Raw genomic sequence first — 19,932 nt, forward strand, 5'->3', positions numbered from 1 at the left:
ATTAGTAGAAAAGCTGCAGGAGCCTAAAGATCAGCAGTGTGTTGTCATCTGCTAACTTCAGACTGTCTCAGACACGGGGAAAAATGAAGGGTTTCATGATCTTTCTGTCCCCCGTTTAAGTTAATCGTATTATCACAGAAATGTCTCCTCTTTCCTCAACATTCACACAGATAAATCCCCAAAGGGTCTATTCCTATTGCAAAAGATAAAATAGAGTTCACACATCTGCCTTTGAATTTACTTGTAGGAAGGGAAATGATCACAGCTTGTATAATTTCAAATTTCAATATTAGAATGACAGAGGGAAATGAGATTACACATATTCAGAGTGGATCTGAGTCAGATGCTAAGGATGGACCTTCTGAAATGTTATACTTAGATTCCTGACCCTGTGGCTGACCTTTGACTCTGGCTAAAGGATGGATGTAAAATGTTACTCCATTATTTTCTACATGAAGCCCACACCCAGCTTGGATAGTCCGCATGTGTCTGTTTTCGTAGGGGACTAGTCTGCACAGTGTGTCTGCAAGCAATTTCACTGTGCTGAAAACATTGTGAAGTGTGCTCACACAAACTAAGATGACTAGGATATCGCTAGGAGATGGGATATTATGGGAATGCCATCATGTGGGTGCTGTGACCTTGACTGAACCAATATGGAACAGGGCATGAGTGTACAACATCATATAAACAAATTCTTACCAATGTGGTCATGTGACAGTGATGTTGAAACAGTGTAAAATGGCATGTGGATTTAAGTGAGTGGATTTTTTTCATTGTTTTTGATTATTCTCGATGCTTATGGTGATGGAAAAAACTTCAAAGACTTTTGATCCTCCAGAGAAGCAGTGGATTATGAGGGTGCATTCTTTTTTTTTTTTTTTTTTTTTTTTGCCGTTAAGCAAAGGTCAATTCTCTTTATTGCCTCCCTCCCACCCCAATTCCCTGTCCCCCAACAGTACTGCTAGGAACCTTCCTCAGATTCCAAGCCCAGGGGCTCCCTGCGAGTACCAGACTGGTATGCTCCCTGGCCCCGAGGTAGGTGGGGATAGGAAGAACCCGGTGTACGGTTTTTGGAGCGTTCCCAGCGAGCACAGTCCCGAGTCCTGCGAGCTGAGGGGCCCTGCCAGCTACCAGGCCCCTTCTCCTGAGGATGACCTGTGAGCCCTTTGTTACGGGGTTCTGCCTTTAAGTCTACAGTCTCCTTGAGAGGCTTCTCAGGAGGTGGCAGTTCATGAATTTCACTGGTACCTTTTGGGGTGCAGCACTCCCCTCCTTTTGGGTGCCTCCGATCATACTGTCGCCAGGAGCCTCTGTTGATTTGGCCCAGCCCCCGAAGTCTTCTCATACGCATACTGGGTAGTCATGGGTAGAGAAGTTGGCAGAGCTGATTGGTCAGCTGGGGAAGTAGATTGTTCTGCAGAAAGGGCATTAGGTGGCTGGGGTTCTCTGGAGACATCTACAGCTGACTCCGGCTCAAGAGCAGCAGGAGGCTGCTGAAGGCTAATGAAGTATCGGTTCCGTTCAGCCTCAAGGTCAATGATGCCACCCTTTTCCTGCTGCCTCTGATACAGCAGTTTGAGCTCTTCCTGTTGGCGCAAGCTCTCTGCACTGGGTTGGTACAGCTCCATGGGTTGTTGGGGTTCAGGGGCTGCTTTCAGCGAGGCAAGATCATACACAAGGGGCTCCCTGCACACAGGACACTGCACACCGACTGCCTTCTGCTTGGTGACAACATGCTGTCGCTCCTGTTCCTGTGTAGTCAGCTCTTGTTCCATGTGCTGGATGTACCTGGCAAGGCAATGGCAGTGGAAGTAGTGGTAACACGGTGTTTTGGTAAAGGCCTCCTTCTCCTGGAAACCATAGAGGCAGATCACACACTGACCATGGGGAATGTTGTTATCCGTGAGAATCTCCTTCCCTTTCTCAATGAGTTCATAGAGCATGGCAGTGCCTAGTCCTTCCTTGGCCACATGGCCCAGGGCCTGTGAGATCTTGTGGATCTGCTCATCTGAAAGTCCTCGAGGGTTACGGATGGAGATCTGTGGCACCTCGTGGGGATACTGGACTGGGATCCGAAGAACCAGAGTAAAGCAGACAAACTGCGAATCTTGGACCTCTGCGGTGGCAGGGTGCAGAGTGATAAAGATCTCCCATGGTGATCTGCCATTCCCTTTCATCACCTGTAGCTCATCCAGATAGATAGACTCTAATACTTCAACTTCAGAGGGAAGGATCCTGGAGAGTAAGGGGGAGACTGAGTCACCATTGCAGCTCTCCCTGCTGAAGCTGCCAAGGCTGATAAAGATTGACTTTAAAAAAAAAAAAATCTGCCTGAATACATTCTCTGGCCAAATTATTTTTATTTTTTTTTGATTTTTAATATTTTTATTACATATTTTCCTCAATTACATTTCCAATGCTATCCCAAAAGTCCCCCATAGCGCCCCCCACTTCCCTACCCACCCATTCCCATTCTTTTGGCCCTGGCATTCCCCTATATTGGGGCATATAAAGTTTGCAAGTCCAATGGGCCTCTCTTTCCAGTGATGGCCGAATAGGCCATCTTTCGATACATATGCAGCTAGAGACAAGAGCTCCGGGGTTCTGGTTAGTACATCATGTTGTTCCAACAATAGGGTTGCAGATCCCTTTAGCTCCTTGGGTACTTTCTCTAGCTTCTCCATTGGGAGCCCTGTGATACATCCAATAGCTGACTGTGAACATCCACTCCTGTGTTTGCTAGGCCCCGGCATCGTCTCACAAGAGACAGCTATATTTGGGTCCTTTCAGCAAAATCTTGCTAGTGTATGCAATGGTGTCAGCGTTTAGAAGCTGATTATGGGACGGATCCCTGGATACAGCAGTCTCTAAATGGTCCATCCTTTCATCACAGCTACGAACTTTGTCTCTGTAACTCCTTCCCTGGGTGTTTTGTTCCCAATTCTAAGAAGGTGCACAGTGTCCACACTTTGGTCTTCATTCTTCTTGAGTTTCATGCGTTTATCAAATTGTATCTTATATCTTGGGTATCCTAAGTTTTGGGCTAATATCCACTTATCAATGAATACATATTGTGTGAGTTCTTTTGTGATTGTGTTACTTCACTCAAGATGATGCCCTCCAGGTCCATCCATTTGGCTAGGAATTTCATAAATTCATTCTTTTTAATAGCTGAGTAGTACTCCATTGTGTAAATGTACCATAATTTCTGTATCCATTCCTCTGTTGAGGGACATCTGGGTTCTTTCCAGCTTCTGGCTATTATAAATAGGGCTGCTATGAACATAGTGGAGCATGTGTCCTTTTTACCGGTTGGGACATCTTCTGGATATATGCCCAGGAGAGGTATTGCTGGATCCTCCGGTAGTACTATGTCCAATTTTCTGAGGAACCGCCAGACTGAGGGTGCATTCTTATGAAAGCTTTGTTTGGGCATTACTGACGCTACTCAGCTATCCTACCTCCTCATATACATGAGCGCTGGGTACCTCCTTGGACTTCGAGTCAGGGTAGTTTTAGATTGGCTCTAGGTTTGACCAAAAACATCAAAGAGAACAGTGACCTTTTTCCCTAGTAGAAATCTTGTCTCCTGACATCACTGTGAATCATCAACAGCCCTGATTTCTCTATAGTGGAAGGCCCTTTGCTCCCAGAAATGTCTTTGCACTCTTTGTTTGCTAATACACCAAGGGAGCCAGACAGGAATAAAAAGGGGAGGGAATTAACCAGAGGTAACTGGCAGTTGTGTTGACGGGTGGAGTTAGTAAAGGGAACTGTATTCGAGGACATCTGTAGTTCACAGACTCTTATGTTGTTTGGTCTTTCACTCTTTGGTTTGTTTGTTGTTTTATTTTGTTTTGTTTTTATATAAAATTCATGATTTTTGTAGCCTCGTGTTCTATTTAAAAGAAAAGGCATACATACGTACTACAAACCACCACATAGAAATTAAATAATTATCCTAAAGTAAAGAAGACATAAAAGTTAATAATCCCATCTCCTACAGAAAAGTAGATATTAATATAATTATAGAACAATAATTTGCTAGCCCAAGATTATCATAGTGATTAAATAAACATTTTCATGGCCCCCTTTGCAAGTGCCACATGAAGTATATTACTTTTTTATTCGGGGTCATGATGATTAAAATGAATACATTTGGGGGGGTTCATATTTTTCAGTGTTTTCCATAATTTTCCAAGTAGTCATAATTGTCATGTATTTATAGATTATCATACAATTAGATATTTACTAATACTTAAAATTTGTGTATTTTTTTTTCTATCTTAAAAAACACTTCTAAGCCAGCTGTGCTGGTATGTGTGTGTGAGGGGCACAGTGAAGGAATGTACTTGTGAGTAGGGAATGAGAAGAGGCAGGATGCCAGCATGGGCTCACTCGGACATGCTGAGACCTGCCCCAGACAGAGGTCAGTGGAGAGCCATGTGTCTGTTTTGCCAGAGGTAAGAAAAACGACTCTTATGTGTGTACAAGAACCGGTTTCAGTTTCCTGAATAGTCAGAAATCCTTCTATAGTCCAACTTTGCCAAGGACCAGCCTCAGCTTGGAGAGGGGTTCTGAGAGAAGGGGTGTCTGGGATCAGGAAAAGAATGACTCCAAGTCAAATCTTGGATTCAAGCTGGCGGATGACCTGTGTTCTGCTTGCTGTTCTATTGTCCACATCCTGCTTGCTTGTTTGTCAGTTCTCCAAGCAGTTCTCTCTTTTTATCCTATAAAAAAATTCTCTGGATAGCTTATATCCTGCAGAACCCAGGCCCAGTCTTTTATTTTACATTTCAATCCAGTCATTTACTGCAGATTTCCTTTTGAATCTCTCATGAATCTGCATTCTAGGTCCCAGCCCTTTTATTCTTTGGAGATAGAAGCATACATTTTTTTCCTTAACACTACAAAAGAATTCAGAAGTGTCTGGGTTTGGGAAGCACAGAAGATAAGCTAGTTGGGTAGGGCCCTAGAAATTACCGTTTCTACCACACCTGGGCCTAACCTCATTCTGTCCTTGGGCTGACCTTGAATTTAGGAATTTGCCTGCCTTCTGCCTTCATATCTTTCTGACAAATTGGCTCATAGTATACCTGCCTTTGTTCCTTTAGGTTCTTGAAGCCCCTCATAATTCCCATTACATCCTTATGTTTGGCATAGTTAAACTCATGTGTTTGGAACTCTTTCCATAGCCTTAAGGACTGTTCTGAAGGTCCCAGTGTTTACCATTTTGCTGAGACATAGCCACACCCTCAATTCTTGGACTCTTGCTATTTGTAATTCTTGTGGAGTCATTAACATTAACAGGGAAGACATTCCTCAGAGGATGTGAAAATATGTACATTTTTACACAAACTGGCCTTACAGCCACAGCAGCCATCAATACTTATTGGAGGTTCACACCAAGGCCCTGTCCCAGGGCCAGGAACTATGTCACTCTGTCCCCACCAGGGCCATGCCCAGCTTAGCACAGCTTGAATTGAGTCTATACTCAGTTTTGAAAGTAGTGGACCTACCCTTGTGGAGAAAAATGGTGTATATTTTGGACCTGACACTAATAATCCAAAGTGTTTGCAATGCCGAGACAGAAATACTTAAGCACTTGTCTAAATATCTCTTTTTAAGTCTTAAGGTAATTATGAATATTAGCTATTTAAAATTAGGACAGTATGAATTTTAAATAACCAGAAGTACTGGTTACTGAATTTCAAATGCGTGCAGGAAACCTGAGGAAGGGCCTTAGGGAATTGAACAAATTAGAAATACAATGGGAAATGAAATGTACAAAGAAAATGCTATCAGGAAACCCATTGTTTTGTATAGTAACCTTAAAATAAATAAAAAGAAACAGTTCTACAATCATCAATGAAATACGTACAAAAATGCCACAATTAAATCCAGTACTTTGTATTTTGAGTTTAAAATTAATTTTAAAAAGGACTATCACCAAACCCATGTGTGAGGCACTGTGGCAGATCCAACTTTAAGTTTAAAATCTTTCTCATGTAGGTAAAGCTTATTATGGAAAAAATAATATACATATTCACTCGATTGTTGCTTCTTTATAGCTTCTTTTTTTTGAAACTGTGTCTTCCCGTGTAGCCCAGAATGGCTTAGAACTCAGTCTGTAACCCAAACTTGTTTCAGGATTTATGGCAATCCTTCTGCCTCAACCTCTCAGTGACAGAATCATTGCAGTTTGTGCTGATATTTTTAATGGGCAATTGTTTAAATTGATCTTATTCAGTTGCTTGTCATTGACAGACCTAAAGAAGGCTTGCGGGCATACTGCGCACCACAGATATTTGAGTCCACATGGGCAGCTGAGAAGTAGGGAAGCATTTATGGTGAAATGCATTTTCTGGGAGGTAAAGGAAAATTGGAGAAAAAAAAATTCTTAACAAGGGCAAATCTCTATCCAAATGGGCACTACTGCTGGAGATTTTCTAAAATTCAAATCTAGTTATTTTTGAGCCATTAAAACCTTCCATGTCTGTACAAACAAATAGCTTAGGTCTTCCTCTACAAACTAAGTAATGGACAGACGGACTCCAAGGGTTCTGAAGATTCTCCAAACACAGTTGCCTTTATTCGGAAATGCAGTGCATCCCTTGTTATGTTTGGAAAGTGGGAGCCTGCAACAGGTTGCTTTAACATCAGTTTTACACTACAGACTTGACACATTTTTCTGATGTGGGAAAAAAAAAATGCTGAAAACCAGCTTGGCCCAAGATAGACTAGCTCCCAAGAATTCTGATACAAGGTAAAAGTGTATTGATTATAATTATAAAATTGCTACCTAGGAGAGACCCTGATCCAGATGTCTGTCAGAAATTTCCTTCTTTTAGAAGCTGAAAAATCAGAAAAATGACTCCAGTAAAAGGAGCAAGGAGGGCAGCCTCCCAAAATGTTATTCTCACCAGCAGAGGAGGATGTCACCTCCACCTGCCATCAGCTGAAGGAGAAAGTGCCTTTTAAATCCAGAAGGAGAAAGCAAAGGAGGGAAACTCTATCCATTTTCATATTCCCTAGAATTTAGTAAAGTGGCTTGAAAATGTACAGAAAAGTTAGTTACACTTCCAAAGTCACAGACTTTGAAAGAGGTTGTGACTTAAGAAGAGTGAGCAGTTCGCAAGAGAGAAACGTGAATCCTACGAAGAATCAAACGTGATTGCACCGCGGACCACGGACCATGAAACGGGAAGATAAAAGCACAGTACATTTAAGGATGAGTCCGGGAAAGAATGGGGAGCATCAGGGGTCACATTTCAGGAGAGAGTGGGGTTTGAGGAGGGGGAGTTGCGAAACTTCCAAATAGTACCAGAGTCAAGTACACGGAGCCTCTTTGAACTACAGAGAGGAAGATCTAATATGCTCATAAAATTATTACAATGAATCTCTGATGGAGACAGTCTGGGAGAGAGAACATGGCTGCTTGGTTTCTGTTCTGCCTCTGTGCTCTCAATCAAGGAAGGAAATGGAGATCAAATGGATTTGCCCATCAGAAAACCAAAACAAAACAAAACAAAAAAGTGGTGTATTTCAAGAGATTAAATGAAAACTGCCCATTCCTGCTGGGTGTTGTAAAAACCCTTTACCAGCTAGAGTATCAACCCTTTACCAGAGTTGCAGCCTCAACTGAAGCTTTTAATTCTAAACTGACTCTTAGTAGGGAGATTGACAGATCTTCCACCCACCCCCATTTCCCCTTCTAGATGACTGTGAAAGTTAACTCCAGAAACTTGGAACTCTGGCACCAGTTCCTAATTAATGTCCTCTGCCATTTGGATGAGTGTCATACATAGTCACCAGCTCTATTCAGTTCTCTGTATGAATCACCTTGGGAAGACAAGGGTGGACATGGGAGAAACTTTACTTATGCAGAGTTTTTTCCTGTGATTCTGAGCCTAGAGAATGCCGGCAGTGTTTAGATTTTCTTTTAAAATCTTGGGACAGAGATTTAGTATATTATATTAATGTAGATTTAGTAGTGTATATTAAATCGTTAAGTTTCTTAACATATTGGCTCTCTCAGGCTGAATCTGAATTAAGAGGCACTTTTGTTTTTTATAATTAACCTCACTCTTATTACTGTAAAATCAAAGAGGAGCTATAGGGAGTGGGGGAAAAAAAAAACAGGAGTGACTGTGGATTGCCCACACGGGTGTGTTCCTGACAAAGAACCAAAGGCCTCAATCCCATGGAAGTGCCAAGGCCTTCCCCAGATGAGACTCAACAGGAATAGCAAAGCTTTCTTGGTGTCGTAGTCCAGTGTTGAGTTCAAGCAAATGTCCTGTGTGTACAAAACCTAGCAACAGCAGCTACCTCTCCCAGTTGTTTCCAACCTGAGTCTGCTGCCTGCAGACATGTCCTATTGAGACTAGTAACCCTTTCTCCTCTGCCCTACATGACATACATGCAAAGAACTCAAGTTGCTATGGCAGTTATGTCCTTCCATCAGAGTGAGCAAACACCCCCAACCAAGCTTTTCTGTGTGTGTTTGTCATTTCTTGGTTCACTCATTGTCCCTAGTCAGGGTTCCAGGACAAAGCTCTAGAGATAGAAGACTCTAGAATGCTCTAGAACTGGGAAGTTGGAGGCCATATCGAAGTGGGTTTTTGTTTGGTTGGTTTTTTTTAAATACAAAAATTCTAACAGTTTCTAACATCTGACACGTAAGAAGACAAATTTCTTAATGGTATCAAAACAATTCCTTAAGGAAACAACTCTCAGTGTCTTGGTCTCTGTGGGAAGACTGTATCAGAATATCATTATACACTATAGGATTGGAGTGCCCGTGTGTGTGTGTGTGTGTGTGTGTGTGTGTGTGTGTGTGTGTGTAAAGGAAGGGAGGATATTGTTAAGTACACATACCTACATACCTACTTAGGTCAATAGGCTCAGAAGATTACAATTTTACTCAACCTAGTCATTGTTATGCCAGTTAAAATGTTTTAATCCATTTCCTGTGCCTTTGTAATTTTCTCTCTTAGGCACTGGAAGACACTACTAAAAGCCAACCCATCTCAGGGATAGGAAATTCAGGCTCACTCTAGTGTTTCTATATGAGTGTGGTCACCATCATCAAATAGAAAACAGCCACCTCTTTTTCTCGGTGCCATGTGAAGGTCATCTATTAAATAGCTAGAAGCTCCTTCCTCACTTTTAAAGCCAGAGCAACATTACTGATTGCTTAGTAATTCACTGTTATCCTTTATGTCGTCTATGCCATAGAAAAAATTTCTTGTGAGCAATTTTTTCTTATTTCAAATAAAACCAGAGGTATTCAATAAGAATGAATAAAGCAAGAGAAGAGGAAATCCTATGGCCTTAGGATGTTAATATTTCTGTTCTTACTGACTATAGATCCCAATTCACAATGGATGGCTTATTTTTATTTTTTAATTATTTTGGATTGCTCACTAGAGACAATTCCCATGGTATGTTCTCCCTTCACCAGAAGAAATATGGCAGGGAACAGAGCTTTTGTAGATACTAGAAAACTACTTTAACAGGTGGAAAAATGGTCACTAGAAATTTTGTATGAACAAAGAGAAAAGAATTGGAAACTGAACTCAAAGAAATGTACATTTAATATTAAAGCATGGCCAGGTGTGGTGGTGTATTCCTATAATTGCAGTACTTTGGAAAGCTGATGCCGAAGAATCACCATGACTTTCAGGGCAGCCTGTGCTACATCAGGGCAGCCTGTGCTACATGTTACCTTCCAGGGTAGGCTCTCTGAAATTAACCAAACAAACAACCAAACAACCAAACAAACAAAACAAAATAGCAGTGGTGATTTCTATCCAAATTAGACATTCAAAAGTAGTAGTCCACATCACTATTCTACATAATGGTGCCTTTTTTTTTTTTTGGCTCTTATAATTAGTAAACATTTTTGGTATTTTAGAGGTTTCTGCTGTCTCTAAACTTCTATTCAAATAGTCTCCTTGCCACTTTACATCCTGTAATATAATCATTTCTCACTTATCCATGCTAGCGAGAATGCGCTCATGTATGCCATGACAGGGGAAAGCAATAGCATCTGCTTTTGTTATACTCCGGACAAGGCATGCATTTCTGAGGCTTAGCTCTTTAGACATTTATTAGGAAGAGACTAGGATGGATTCAATACTTTAGAAAATACAGAGGATATATACAAGGGTATCACATCTTCAAAAGGGGGAGTCAACTAATAAAAAATTTAGAATTGGCTGTCAGCATCGCTACATACCGATTAGAAAATGCTAATCATGTTCCAATGATGCTCATTGACTCATAGGTCAGTGCAAAATAACGATCTTCTCCTATGTCCCACCATACACTCGCACTCACACACATACACACCCCCATGCACGCACACGCTCACACACATACACATGCACCATAAGCCTTTAGCAGATCGAAAGAAGAAAGCATGGGAGATGCTTTAAAATGAAGTACCAAAATATTATCGCTGTGCTTTGATCAATTATTTAATGAGAAGAAAGGTAAATGTTTTCACTATCATTATCTGTAGGGTCAATATATGGTTAAACAAAAATAAGCTTGAGAAAGTAAACTTGGAAATGGCCACTTCTAAGCTGATGAGCCTCGTGTAATTGGCCGATTACAATCAAAAGCCAATTTTGGAGTGAGGAGAATACAGGAGTTGACAGACTGTGAATGCAAATTCAGGCCCTTGCATTGGTTTCTCCATGAAATATTTGTAACATTTCACTGCCCCAGTAACCCATGTGCAGAAGTGAGAAAGATGGAATAAATAGTACCTGAGCCACCTCTGCCTTTGTCTGACTTTTGAGTTAGGCATCCACAGAGGACTACGGAATAATAAATAAGTGGGCCACGAGATGGCGTCTGTAGCTAATGAGTCTCTTTACTTTAACCCTTGCAGCTGCTGAGCTGCTGAGCTGCGCACACACAGCTTACATTGTAATTGCAGAAAAGCAGTGTTTAAGTCCTGTTATTTTAAAGTTGCTTATATTTCTCAGGTTAAAACTTGCAAGATGGCTCTCAGAATCTGCAAGTGAGGTTCCTCTCCCCATTTCTCTTCCTGTTTGTATGGTTTGGTTTGGTTTGGTTTGGTTGTTTCTGCTTTGTGTTTGTTTGTTCTTCTTTTCAGCAGTACAGGGAATTGAACTCGGGGCCTTTCGAAGGCCAGCAAGTTTTCTGCCACTGAGCAACATATGCAGAATATTTGAATATCAGCACATTTTTGCTTTGAAGCAGAGACTCACTGGCTTGCCCAGCCTGGCCTTGAACTCACTCTGTGGTCTATCCATGCTTTGAAGTTGCAATTCTCCTGCCTCAGATTCCCAGCTATCTGATATTAAGTTTTGTGCCACCAGGACTGATTACTTGTTTTACTTGAGTCTGAAACTGCAGTATAGAAAACAGGCTTCAAAGCTCTTAAATGAAAGAAAAGCTGCAGACTGAACGTCTACCAGTTAAGAAGCCGTCATTCAGTGTAGGCTAACAGTAGTAACTATGGTGATGACTGAAATGATGTCTCATGTGTCTCTGGATGTTACTTTTGGAAACCATATGATGGTAATTATCCTGCAAATACCAAATACTTGGGGGAGTGTTTAAAAATTTATGGTCACTATATTTCATAATGTTTCTAGGCAAGCAGAACTAGACAAAATTGTAAATCTTATGTAACTCCATTCACCAATTTCTTGTTAGCCTCAGTCAGACTCTGGAACCTTCCTTTTTAGTGTAAACCCATTTATTCTACAAGTGGGTAAAAAAGCCAAGCAAGGCAGAGAGTCACAGTGTGGCATAGACCTCCTCACGTTCCACAAGGTGATACAAGTTCGATACCAACTCCTAGATGTGGACACTTCTGAGGAAAGCTGTTGCAACTACAGGAACATTCCTGTCAGCACTGAATCTTTTTAAAGCTTGATCACATCTGTTTGTGGGATTACCGTGCACCTGGGAACTAAGGAGACATTTGCCTATTCTGGTAGCAAAATGTCATCACCTCTGCCGAAGCAGCAAGGGACTTACTCTAAAACTAAAAGTTAGTTTTGGAATTAAAGCTCACCTTTTGTAGCATCTTGTGTTCGTACTTTGGGTCTGTTTCCCAGCTACTGTCTCTCAAAGTTCTCTGCTCTCGGAGAGTTTTAGTGTTTGCCCTTTGGCTATAGAACACAGTCACCTTGGGAGAATACTTGCTGGATTTTCCCTTACAGAGGAAGCCAGTCCTCTCCTTCTGCCTTTGATCTGAGCATCCAACTCAGCGGTCAGCGGGCTGGCATGGAAAATGCCTTCATGCTCTGAGCCATGTGGCTCCCAAAGTCATTCTCTTAACTAAAATGGAACTAGCTGATTACATCAGAAGCCACTTAGAGGGGGGAAAAATGTGACACATTATTCAAAAAACGAGAGCCCTGTGTTGTTATCAGTTGGCCCACAGTTGTATAAGAAACTAAACATGGTAAAGCTAGCTGAAATTACAAAGACTGGGCCAGAAAGGATGTTCGTGATTAATATCATTTTAAACTTTATTTTGTCCTCCTTCTGGCATATACAGATACTAACGAGCTTGATCGATAGTGGTGAGTTAAAAATGGGAAAAACTAAATGCTTCCTCTCAATTTAAAGCCAAATAACAACTTATTAAAAAAAAAAGCTAACTTACAAAGCAAGTGCCACTGGGTTTTGAGATATTAGTGGCATTCCCCTTTATGTTTTTTAGCTGTCACAATCCTGATCTCAGATCTTGGTACTGACCTCCTTAACCGTGCTGGGTGAGCTGCCTGATGCTTGAAGTCTTCCTTAGGTTCCCTAGTTCAAAACGAAGTAAGAAAGAATAGCAAGAAATGAGAAATGTTAGGCATTAGCTTTTGTATATTCTTATTACATTTATTTGTTTGTTTAGAGTTTGAGTGTGTGCATGTAGAAATGGGGGCACAACCTGTGGGAGTTGGTTATCTCCTTCTGCCATGTGGATCTGAGGCCACAACTCGCAACTAATGGGTTGAGACTTCTACCTCTTTAGGAAAACTCTGTTTCCAAAAACATTTACATTATGATCCATGACAACAGCAAAATTACATTTATGAAGTAGCATTGGAAATAATGTTATGTTTGGGGCTCACTACCTCACGAGGAACTGTAGTAAAGGGTTGCCGCCTTAGGAAGGTTGATACTCCTGATTTAGGGGAACAAACTCAGGTTGTGAGGCTCAGCAGCAAGCAGCTTTATCAACTCAGCCATCTTGCCCCGTTTTTTATTGTTTTTAAGAAGAGATTTACAGATTGGCATGGTATATGTACCAGTTATCAGAAAACTCAGCTGACTGTTACCCCCACATGAGTGGGAAGGAACAGTTAACTAAATATATTCACTTAAAGTAAACTAATAATAGTAGTAGTAGTAGTAGTAGTAGTAGTAGTAGTAGTAGTAGTAGTAATGATAATAATAATTTGAAAAGAGAGCCAGAAAAATGACTTAATACCTAAAAGCACTTGCCACCAAGCCAGGACCCAGATAGTATAAAGAGAGATCCAGTTCTCTCAACTTCCATATACACAGATTTAGTATATATTACATTTCTTAAAAATTGATCACCTTGACGTCTCCTATATTTTCTTTCTATCTCTGCTCCCAAATGGTCCTTGGACTGTGTAAAAGACATCTTATCATGTTTGCTAGTGTCTTATATACTCTAGTGGTGACATGGGAGATCGATCATTCTCCATGTGTTGATGAATAAACACTAGCTATGGTCTTCAGAATATTTGCAATGCTTTAATTTTATCTAGGTTATCTGAGCCTCAGCTTTCTCATTTGTAAAATGGAAATTATGATAGTAATGTGCACTCCAAGAAAGTATGATGTAAAAACAACCCTTGTAATGTCTGTTGAATATTCATAGCAATTTATGCAATGTTGATTATACTCTTACTCTATTGGAGTTGTTATGTGATTTTTAAGTAATCAAAATCCATAAAACCATTTCTCTGCCTCAAGTTGGAGGATGGCAAGGAAGTCACTCAGTAGCTCATGTCTCTTTACCACGTGTCAATAGCCTTAGTGCTTACATTATAAATAAATGGTATACCACTTTGCACAGATGGTGATTAGCATGTCATGGCCAGTATTAGATTGGCTTAGTTGAAGTACAAATGGACAGTGATGGGAGAAAGACTGTTTGAAGGCCAGTGTCATTCTCAATACAATTCCGAGTCTTTTTTTTTTTTTTTTTAACATGAATTCTAAACAAAGATAGCTGCTGGAAATTTCATGTTGACTTTTAACTGAGGGGTGGTCAGTTTATTTAAGTGGTAGTTTGACAGAGTTGACTAAGATATGCTATTTATCTGAGAGCATCAAATGCTTTGAATGCTCTGCTTGGTTAACAGCTGCTTGTTATGGGTGACCTTACTGAGGAGAGACAAGGGCTCCACAGAAAGGGCTTCCAGGAACGTGGTCTCTCCCAATGTGTGGATAAGATTGTGGATCGGGTTTCTGATTGTATTCTTTTTTCATTTTTATACCTAAATTTGCTGAAGAATATCTGAAACTGAATTTAAGCTGGAAAGAAAAACTTATTCTTGCATAACCAATATTTATTGCATATCTGCATAGAAGGTAAACAATAGGAATTTTTTCTTACAGATTTTCTTTCTCAGATATATCTACTTTCACATCTATTCTTAACTTACTGAGAATTTTTTATTTAATTAGGAATAGATAGACTTTGAAATTTGGCAAATGCTCTTTAGTATTGTTGAGATGGAGATGACGTGTTTGATATGTCGGTGATGTTGGGGATTGATCAAATCTTGTATTTCATGATAAAATCCACTTGCATATTACCTATAGTTCTTTGTATGGATTACTGGCTCTTCCTTGCTAAATTTTTTTAGAGATTTTTGCATCTGAAAAAAATCAGTCTATAGTTGTTCATTTCTCCTACAATGTCATTCACTTGAGTTGGCTAGAAAGCTCACCTGTGTCTTCAGGCTTCTGTTTGTACTACTTTGCTTTGCTGATCTTTGCCCTTTGAGTAACTGACCATGGGTCCATTTCATCTGGACTGTGACGTATGTTTTATACCAACGTACACAATCCTTTTTCATTTTTTCACTTTGCAATTATATTTAAAGTAGGTAACACATTTAAACATACTTCAGGTGGGTATTAGTTTTCTGTTCCGTGTTATTGAGATGTGTGCTTTGTAGACATTTGGTTTGTACCAATGCACATGCATGCACATGTTGCTGCTTACTTTGGCTTTAGTATGTTTGCTGGGAGCTATTTATTTGGCTTTTGCTCTTTTGGTTTTTAAAGTAGAAATTAAATGTCTGAATTGGAGACCTTTTCTTCTTCTCTAATGTAGGCAATTAGTCGTTTTCCGTTTGCTCCCTTAGTGGTATTTAGTGGTGCGTAGGAGTTTTTGATATATTCTGATTTCTTTTTCATTCTGTTAAAAGTACTTCATTATTTCACTTTTGGTTTTCTCTGTGGTCCAGGGGTATTTAAAATTCTCCTATTTGTATTACAGATACTCAGGGGTTTTCATGTGTTTCTCTAATTGTTTTTCTTTTTTAACTTAATTCTACATCATTCAGAGGCTGTAGTTCATGTGGCTTAAATCTTGTATATACTCATATTTTTTGTTTGTTCGTTTGTTTGTTTGTTTGTTTTATGACAGTGCCTTATTCCATATCCTAGTCTGGTCTGAAACTCACAATGTAGCCACAACAAATGTACTAACAATGAGAAATGCTCAAGCATCAGCCTCCCGTGTGTTGGAATTACAGCTGTGTGCCACCACACCAGACTGTTGAGACCTCTCCTGTGGTCCAGAGTATAGTGCAGGGGAGATGTCTTTCTGGTTTTGTAGACATATGCATAAGGTCAGCTTGATCTATCATATGCTTCAAATCTATATCATTGTTTTTCTGTCCATATGTTAAGCATAAAAGGACCTGAAAACCAATCATAAATAGGTTTATCCTTTTCTTTTTGTTCAAAATATCTTGAACCAGCTTCTACTCTTATAAAAGATCTTTATCTTGATAAGGGTCTTTGTTCTGTAGGCTTCAATACTAATATAGTATTATTATTCAATCTTTTCTTTGACATATGTTTTATACAGACATACACAATTCTTTTTCATTTTTCCATTATATTTAAAACACATAATAAATGTAAGCATACTACAGGTGGGTAATAGTTTTCTGTTCAGTAGACAATCTATCCATTTTATTGAGATGTGTGCCTTATAGACATCTAAATTGACTATTGATAGGATTAGCATTGAGTGTGTTGTCTTGAAGTTATTTTTTTATTCATCTTGTTTCTGTTTCTGTTTTGGTTTTGGCTTTGGAAAATTGATAGACACTTTTATATGATTTTTTTTCCACCTGTTAGTGTATTGTGTGTGCATTTCGTTGTTATCTCGATTTAGTGATGCTTTAGCCATTAAATATTTAGTCTCAACACCCAGTCCTAGCACATAATAAAACAACTGATAGCATTCTCAGAATTCTCGTGCTAGACAGGGTGCATGAAGTATAATATTGGGTTACAAACATATAGACCTCATAGCTAATGTAATGAGATCCTAAGGCATCTGAGCCTGTTTGCATCAGCACCGAGTCTAGATGCCAATGTGCACCTTTTAAGGTCCAGATGACTAACTCTGAGCATTCTTTTCTCTCCCCAATGGGATAACAATGCATTGTCTTAGCAAACACTTCTTTCAGCCTCTAATAGGGTTTCCTCTTATTTTTTGTCAATAGTATCTCTCCTTAAGAATTAGAATACTAAAGCAGAGAGATGGTTCAGCTGGCAAAGTGCTTGCTGCACAAGCTTGCGTACCTAAAACTCTCCATGTAAAAACCCTGGAGTGGAGACACAAATCTGTCATCCCAGTGCTAGGAAGGTGGAAAGAGAAAAATACCCAGTACTTGCAGGCCTGACAGTCAAGCTGAGACAGTGAAGACCATATCCAATGAAAGACCCTGTCACTAAAAGCAATTTACAGAGCAGTTACAGAAGACACCCAATGGCCTCTGAGAACACACAAAGAAAATGTGTACACCCATGCAACACACACATAATGAGAGAGGCAGGAAGGATATTAAAATATCTGAGAAGTGATCAATACTCTCAGGCTGATGGAAGGAATGGGGCAGATTGCTATATGAGTGTATCTACTGGGTTGTACTATGAACTGTTTTAGCCCTGATCATCGACTACAGCTAATCCCTCTCACAATGTTTCCATTGCACAGTGCCTTGCAACATGGGAATCATTCCTCACATCACAGACTGACCTCCCCTTGGAAGAAGATTCCGAAGAGAAACTTTAATCCTGTGGAAGACTCCTGTTTGATCTTTGAGAGACAGCATCCATCAACCAAAGTTATTTTTTCTGGATTGGCTGTGCCCTTTACAAAGAGGATGACAAATGATTTTTGCACTGTCTGGAAAACCAACAACTAAAAGCTCAGGTAGTCCAGGTCATCAACGTGAAATTGTGATATAAATCTATCTATCTAGATATATAGGTCTATTATGTGATATATATTATATAGATCTGTTATATGGATAGATATTTATGTCTATGTGGATAGAAAGATATTTAGTGTAATTTTAATTATGTTCTTAAATTTATGTGTCATTAATTACAAATAGAGGGTTTTTTTCTTACATATTCTACTGTGGAATATTAAATTTTTCAATATGTTGCAAAGACTTGGTTTTAATAAAATCTTTAATAAGAAATGGGTGTCTGTGATGTGTTCATTTCTATCAGAGGTAAATCTTCTGAAACAGTTTTAATGTCAATTCATTATGTATTATCAAGCATATTATACATGTACTTTAATGTCATAATTTACTTTGATATTAAGAATTTGAAGTAAATGTACAAAATTACTAAACATGAAAAACAATTGTTTAAAATTTTATTAAATAAAGTGGTTGTTTTCAACGATGTAAAATTTTTCCAAAGTAGGTTTAAGTTATTATTTGTTTTATTATGCAGACATTGTCATATAACCTATTCACAGTAATAGATTCTCTTTTTTGTAAATTTTTGCCTATCTTTACAACTTATACCAGCTTTTAAAATTTTTCAATACATATAGTATCTTGAGTCTCCGTATTACAAAGCTGTTGTGTGAGTGCTTGTGGTCCCCACTGATGAAGAATGTTCATATGTGGGTCTGTATTTTGCATGCCACTGAGGTATCAGGACAACACTCAGGGAAGCTAGGCTATAGTCCTTCTTTGCCACCATCTGGGTATCAGGCTCAAGGGACATGCAGACACAATGTTCAGGGGCGGTGTAAAGCAGGGGTCCCAGCCGTGTTTCTCCCGGTGAGAAACAGAACAGGCTGGTGCTGAGGCTGTGGTTCTCAAACTCCTGGGCACCCAGATGCTGCTGGGAAACTCAAGGAGTTGAGGACGCAGCCCAAAGGCCTGAAAAGAACCCAGGGTAGAAGAAATCTGCTTAGTTCAGAATGAACGTTAGGAGCTCAGAGGGGCCTTCTGCAGGAGACTTAGGCAACCCAGCTCAGTAATGAAAGCTTACTACCCCTGCAGTGGTCCATGATGAGAGAGACAGTCCTTGCTTATCCAAACCATTTATTCATGATGGAAAGTCTCCATACAACTTACTCAGGGTGGACCAGAGATTAAATATTTTTCGAAGGAAGGAATGTCCAGGAAGGGAAGCTATTCGCCAAACCCTCAGGGCCAGCTCATATAGATACCTCATTAGCATGGAGAACACCAGGCTCTATGCTGTATGACCCTCTTAATGGGGTGGAGTGGTCAGGAGCAGATTCAATGCCCTACCATTCTCAATTATAAGCATCGCTGGGGTTTCTTAATCTGCTCGACCTTCCAGTTTTCCTGTGGTGATGCAGTTCCACTTGCCTCGTATTCATGTTTACTTTACAGTTAGAACATGCCATCTTTCAGGAATAAGCTGCCAAAGGACATGTTTCCTTTACTTTCCTCAGAGGTTTACAGAAAAGCCAACCATGGTTTGAGAGTTCATTCCAGTAGCTATTATATGGAATCAATAAAAACCATAATATATTTTTTAATGCAGCTGTCTTTAAATATTTCCAATACATATAACTGCTTAGCAGCAGGGAGTTCAGTTCTACCCTCTCCCTCCTTTCTTATCCACTCCCTCCTTTCTTTTCAGCTCCCTGGAGGTAAACTAAAAACATTTTACCTTAACTAACTGATCAGTCAAAGCAGAAGATTTAAGACAGGGCCTCACTATGTCATCCTGGCTGACCTAGGACTTGCGTTGGAGGTTAGGGTGTCTGAATTCGTGGAAATCCACCTGCCTCTGCCTCCCAAGGACTGGGTTATACAGTTGGTAGGATGTTTGTCTTCCATTCACAGAGCCCTAATCCAACCATCAGCACCTCATAAACTTGTGAGGTGGCAAAAGTTATCCTAATAGAGGAAGAATTAAGGTTTTCATCCAAGGTAACCAGTGATGGCTACATAGCAAGTTTGAAACTAGCCTTTGCTACATAAACTTATATATATATATATATATATACATATATATATAAAAGTTGTGTATACATATATATATATATATACACACACATATATATATGTGTGTACATATAGATATATATACACACATATGTATATACATACATTTATATATACATACATATATGTATATAATTATAAATAATTGGATAAATAAAATTATGTAAAGTGTATGTATATGTGTACATGATGTATATATGTATAAACTTATTTGTGGGATGAAGTTGCCTGGCATGCTGGGCCATGGTGAGGAGGCAAGGCCAAGGGGGATAACTGGGGGGTTTAACTTGGAAGTACTGTTTTATCTGTCCTGTTCACAGGTACAGAGTCCCATGTTCAATGGCTTATACTTCTTCTATTTCCTATTTAT

The 19,932-nt window shown here is 39.6% G+C and overlaps 1 protein-coding gene and 1 pseudogene across 1 annotated transcript in view; one reads left to right on the forward strand and one right to left on the reverse strand.

The window, feature by feature from the left end:
- Snx7 (sorting nexin 7) overlaps positions 1 to 17,759 on the forward strand; it is an 88,253-nt gene extending 70,494 nt beyond the window's left edge. The window contains exon 9 of the mRNA XM_021158200.3: positions 17,267 to 17,759. Coding sequence (XP_021013859.1) covers positions 17,267 to 17,344 — 78 coding nt within the window. The 3' untranslated portion in view covers positions 17,345 to 17,759. The remainder of the gene's footprint in view (positions 1 to 17,266) is intronic.
- LOC147005464 (E3 ubiquitin-protein ligase RNF25 pseudogene) lies at positions 902 to 6,690 on the reverse strand (annotated as a pseudogene).
- Positions 17,760 to 19,932: the final 2,173 nt, after the last annotated feature.

This window comes from Mus caroli, unplaced genomic scaffold (genome assembly GCF_978045245.1).
Source record: "Mus caroli unplaced genomic scaffold, Mus_caroli_1 scaffold_3, whole genome shotgun sequence".
Taxonomy (NCBI): Eukaryota; Metazoa; Chordata; class Mammalia; order Rodentia; family Muridae; genus Mus; species Mus caroli.